Consider the following 5,963-nt stretch of genomic DNA (forward strand, 5'->3'; position numbering starts at 1 on the left):
ACAAGTAGGTGTTCAATGTGGGGTCAAAGCACAAGGAAGTGGCAAAGGGAATGCTAAGATTGCGTTTTTACTTTTAATGTTTTTATTAGAATTTATGGAGAAAAAATAAAAATAGAAAGTAAAAATAAAAAGATTTAAGATTTATTATTTTTTATTATTTTTCTTTTTCTTAACAAAAAATAAAAAAAGAAAATATTAAAATAAAAATATAAACCAAATATGTACTAAACATCTCTTATCCTTTTCTTTTGAATGTTTGGGTCACACAATTACTTTTTCTTCTGAGGTCTCAAATAATTTTACTTTTTTGGTCTTGTCTGAAGTCACAAGTTATTGAGTCTCATGTACTTTCCAGTCCATTAACAGACGTCCAACATTGTCAAAAAGGCCTAGTCTGGGCCCAATCTTTGTTCAAACTACAAAGGATTTTTTTTCTTGCTAGTTTAAACTTAAAAATAAAATATCTCTCTAGAATAAATAAATAAACGGGCCTGGACTGACCAAAAATGGGCCTAGAATCCAAGAAAAAGTAAGGAACCTGGATGCATGGTTTGTCCATTGTAAGAAGCATATTATTTGGTGCTATAAATCTCTCACCCATGAATTAACTTGGTCGAGTGGTCAGCTCACTTGTCCGCTTAAGCAAGTGTCGGGGGTTCGAATCCCGCCTTGTGCATGCGGCAACTCATTGGCCAGCGGCAGACCCTTAAATGGAGCTCCGATCCGCGACAGATTAGTTATTGGCCTGTCGGATTGGGGGATACCGTGGGTAACCAAAAAAAAAAAATCTCTCGGCCTTGTTCATGATGGACCGAATCATATCCCAAGCCCAAAGTTGGAGGATCTACTGTGAAACCTAAAGAAAAAAAAAATCCGACCAAAAAAAAGAAAAAAAAAAGGAGGAACAGACTCTCATTTCATGTTTCCATTTTCCTCCTAGTGAGGGATTTACTTACTACAATATGCTTGGTGGTTATTTTCAATAATTTCTTGCACATCCATGGAGTTTGATTTTCATTATATTATGATTTCATAAATAAAACCAACAAGAAGTTTAATCTAATTTCATTTATGAATCTTATTTGATCAGTTCATACCAACAAAAAATGGAAAAAAAAAATATAATAATAAATAAGTTTAAAAAACATCAAAACCTCAAAGATGATCATTATTATAAAAAAACATCGCATTAAAAAAACCTCAAAATGTTCTGAGGTTGATTTCATAGAATTATTCTCTTAAAGTTTCTTGATAAAAACTATTTAATTAATTAAATTTTAAAAGATTATTTGGTATTAGGTAATAATGAAAAATTTACTTTAGCATAAACAAAATTCATTTCATTTTTTATTTATCAATACAATAATATTTTAATGTGTGGGGTTTTTCCAAATAGTAATGTAAGAGATACTCAAAAAGTTATTTTTAAAGAAGAAAAATGTAATACAAGAGAAAAACACAAAATCTTGAAATTATTGTGTGTGATAGTGTAGTTTTAATCAGTTCAGGGAATAATTGAATTCAATTATTAAAATTTGTGTGTAGTAGTAGATATTTCTCTAGATGTGTCATGATCATTGGTGATTCATGTTGTAATCATGATTAAAGTTTGTCCCTTCACATGACAAAAACAGTGTTCTCTTTTTGTGCATTTCTTTCTGGGCTTACCTGTTAATTGCATGTGTTATTTCATTTCAACACACCAATCATCTTTGCCACACATCTAAGCAATGCTCTAATAATATTCAAACACTTTCATTTCATCCAATTACTAATAAAGTTTTCCTACTTTTTTTTTTCTATCTTGTCAATTACATCATTAAGAATAATAGTTTTCTTCTAAATAAATTAATACAAGAATAAAATAACAAATAAACCCTTAAAAATTTATACTTTGAACAAATCATTCATTGAAGTACTAATAAAATAGGGGTGAGCACGGGTAGTGGGTACCCGATTACCTATTCAAACTCAAACCGAACCAATTAAATTGGTTCTGGAACCAATGGGTAATCGGGTTCAACCCGAACCAAATCAATGATCTTTGTTAGTGATTGATTCGGGTATCGATTCTGCGGGTGCGGAATCCGAACCAACCCGTGAACCTGATCATATATTAATTAAATAAAAAAATAAAAATATATATGGCTTTTTGTGGCTTTTAGTGAGATTATTTACTATTAATATGTTTGGATTTTAATGAGTTTAGTTTTTAATTTATTTGGTGTTTAACATGTTTAGATTATTTTTATTAATGTTACATGTTTATTGTACTTGTTGAATTTTTAAAATAAAATTTTGGTTTTTTATGAATTTCAAAATGATCGAGTATCCAATTACCCAAACCGAACCAATTTGTTCTTAATCGGTTTGATTTGGTTCGGATACATGGACAAAAAAATACAAATCCAAACCAAACCGAACCAATTACATTTTGATCGATTCGATTCTAATTTCATTTTGAACCCGAACCAAACCGACTAATAAAATCCTTCAAAATAGCAAATGTAGACACATTACCTTCAAATTAATCCCGATTAAGAGAGAGTTTTAATTTGAACTACTTATCCACATATGTTATCTTAAAAAACTTTATTGATACTTTTTTTTTCTTTAGCGACTAATCTGTTCAAAATGTAAATTTTTAGGAATTTATCTCTCACTTTAATCTTTATACAAAGATAAACAAAAAAAAATTGAAGAAATATTACAGAAGAGTATAAAATCCTTTTCATGAGAACAATGATAATATTTTTATTTTCCATGTAACTTAAAATGACACAATACTTATAACTTAAGACAAAATATGTCCCTCAAAAATATAACTTATGCTAGTAACTCAGCCTCTTTTTTGGGTCTATTTTTCTCACTACATAAGTAGAACAATTTAACAAATGAAATTATGAAAACAGCTAGGATTGTACTTACACAAAAAAATTTCTTTTAAAAAAAAAAACACACAATAATGATCATTGTTCCCCCACTCTCTTCCATCACTTCCTCTATTGTGTAGCTGTTAAGATATCTAAAATTATTTTTAACAGCTCTTGATTACTTAAACCTTCTTCATTCATGCCAATTGCATGCAATGTGTGGATTCTATTCTCTATTCATTTTCATGTCCCCATCTTCCACTCATGACTTACCTTATACTTTCATTAACTATTCCTTATGCTCTTTTTTTTCTTCTTCTTTTCTAATTTTCCCTTTTGGTATTCTTGTGAGAGAGAGGGGGAACCTTCCACAAAATGAACATGGTGTCCTTTTCTTGGGGGTGAAAAAAAAAGAAAAAAATAAATAAAAATAAAGAAGCATCCCATGGATGATGGTGAAACTTTTGATAAATAAATAAAATTCCCAAGTCCACAAGACTCTACAATAGTGCCTCTGATCCACAAGTTTTGTTTAGCTTCCTCCTTTTAGGATCTGGAGTTGTGTGTGAAGAACTTGCACATGAACCTGCATTTGAGTCATCACTTTTGTAGCTGAAGCACAATGCATCTAACACTCCTATTGGACTTTGAGGCACACCACAATGGATTGTAGAAGAAGAACCATTTGGATCATTGACATTCACAATGTTCAATGCAAGTTCCTTGATCAATTCAAAACACTTGAACACTCTCCCCTAAAAATCACACAAAAGTAAGAAGATCAATTAAACAACAACAATCACAAATTCATTGTATTCAAAGTTATCATCAAACTAAACTCTAGACTCTCGAGTTGGATAAATCAGAAATGGTGACTAACTTGGAAAAAGTTAAATCATCATTTATATGATCAATCACCATGTATATTACCTTGTCTATGTATTGAATCAGAACAGAAGTAGTTTTCTCAGTGTCAACCGGTTCGGTTTCCCCGACAACAGATATTGCCACTGCCGCTGCAATCTCTGATGGCTTGAACTCCAAGAACTCAATCCCTGCATTCCACAATTACAAATCATTCATTCTCTAATTCGGACTCTTTTCATAATTATCAATCATTTCAGGAGAATGAACATAGAAGCAAAGATAACTCATCATTTCATAATTATCCTAAATAGATTACATTACTCACCTCTTGTGGTACTCAAGATAAGCTGGATGGATCGCAAGATCGACGATCTTAATGATGGACTCTCATTACCATCATTGATCTTGGAAAGGAAATAATCAATGAAGGAGAATGGAGTAATTGCATTCATTCTCCACCTCAATGTGCTTAGTACTAGAAGCTCCATTCTCTGTATGGTTTTAGCTTCGAATACAAACTTGGATTCACCAACCTGCATTAAAAGACAGTGATCAACATCATGCAAAAATGAGTGCATTGAACTTCACAAGTTACCAAGCATATTAAGGAAACAAAATTGAAAACTTTTCTACTCTACCTGCAAATCAAGGGTGAAAGGAACTTCAGTCTCATCAATTTTCGCTGCAATTGATAAACAGGCCACTGCCAGCAATTGCATTGTCCAAGTTCTTCCCTTCTACAAGTGGAAAGGCTGGATCAAAACCAGCACATTATAACAAAATGCAGATGAAACTTTTTCTTTATCAGATTCCTTGACTTACTGGTAATTCATACGATGAAAGAAATCGATCCAAGTAATTTATAGATAGATATTCACATAGAGGTCCAAAACCAAAATGTGCTCGAACCTATAAAACAAACATATGTGTTCATCCATTAGTCAATAACACCATAGATAAGTCTAAAATGCTAATCACACCATTGATCTTATTTTGATTCCATCTAAATCCTTATTATAAAAACAAAAAATGAAAATCTAGTCCAAATTTACTTATGAAAGTAGAACCATCATAAAAAGCTGAATGAATGAGTTAAGAAACTGTTTCAAACTCTCTTTCCAGATTGAACTCTCAACATCCGAATCCAAATCCTATTGCCAAAAACCGATTAACCCTGCTTAGAAGTTCTGGTTCAGATTTCATTTTTAGGCCATCAATGTAATCATGATTCAGAGTCAGAAAAAGCCAAACTAATCTCATACAAGTAAACATAGAAGAAGAAAAGATCAGATGATTGGACTAGACTCTATTAAGAAAGAGCAAAAACAAAAGAAAAAGAAAACAACCGAAGTCTCTCTTTCTCTTTCTCTTTCTGTATTTGAACACACACCTTTTCAATCCAATGAATGGCCTCATTTCTGGCCCCAAAATCCAAATCCCCAGATTGTAACCTGTTCAAGTAAGCGGCACCACCATGCCAGTGTTCACACTCCTTTTCCATCATCACTGCCACACACTCATCACTCTGCAATGGATACCCATCTGCCTCATCACCATCAAAGTTGCAACCTTTTTTATTATTATAACACCTAGGACGCCATGAATCCTCATCAAACACTTCATCCATGGCACCACCACTACCCCCATAAGGATTATCATCGAAGAAGCTTGTGTCCTCTGCACAGAGCAGGCTTGAAACGCAATCAAAGCTTGGTGCCATTGCAGAAGCCTCAAATAAATAAATAAAAATATACTTTTTTTGAACAAAAAATCCAACCCCAGAAATAAAAACCGATAAAGAATGAAACTTTGTGATAATATAAGAGATGGGGTGTGTGTTGAGAAGAGAAGAGAAGTGAGTGAAAGAAAATAAGAACAAAAAAGATGGGTGTATAGTGAAGCCAACCAAGCAGTGCGTGTTTGTTGTCTTCTCTTCTCTTCTCTCTCTATCTCTGTCTGAAAGGTTTTTGGGGCTGAAAAGAGTGCCGCATGAGAGGCGCTTATGAAGAGAAACGAACACTCCTTTTAGGGTAAAAGGCAGAGAGAGAGAGAGAGAGAGAGTGGGGTTAAGGGGGGGACACAGAAGAGAAGAGAAGAGAAGAGGGGCCCTGTGGAGTGAAGAGTTGTGAGTGTTTGTGAAAATGTGAAAATGAAAATGAAAACGAAAAAATATTGAATGAAAGGCAATTACTACTCTTCGCAAATAAGGAAGGAAGAGAGTGA

At 33.0% G+C, this 5,963-nt stretch overlaps 1 protein-coding gene across 1 annotated transcript; it reads right to left on the minus strand.

Annotated features, from left to right (window-relative positions):
* Positions 1-3,323: 3,323 nt before the first annotated feature.
* LOC112765179 (cyclin-D4-2) lies at positions 3,324-5,963 on the minus strand. The gene is made up of 6 exons (XM_025811061.3): positions 5,131-5,963; positions 4,563-4,649; positions 4,379-4,477; positions 4,066-4,273; positions 3,804-3,928; positions 3,324-3,628 (listed from the first exon to the last, which is right to left on the minus strand). The coding sequence occupies exons 1-6, from the start codon at positions 5,458-5,460 to the stop codon at positions 3,374-3,376; spliced, it is 1,104 nt and encodes a 367-aa protein (XP_025666846.1). The 5' UTR covers positions 5,461-5,963; the 3' UTR covers positions 3,324-3,373.

Source organism: Arachis hypogaea, chromosome 17, assembly GCF_003086295.3.
Source record: "Arachis hypogaea cultivar Tifrunner chromosome 17, arahy.Tifrunner.gnm2.J5K5, whole genome shotgun sequence".
Classification (NCBI taxonomy): Eukaryota; Viridiplantae; Streptophyta; class Magnoliopsida; order Fabales; family Fabaceae; genus Arachis; species Arachis hypogaea.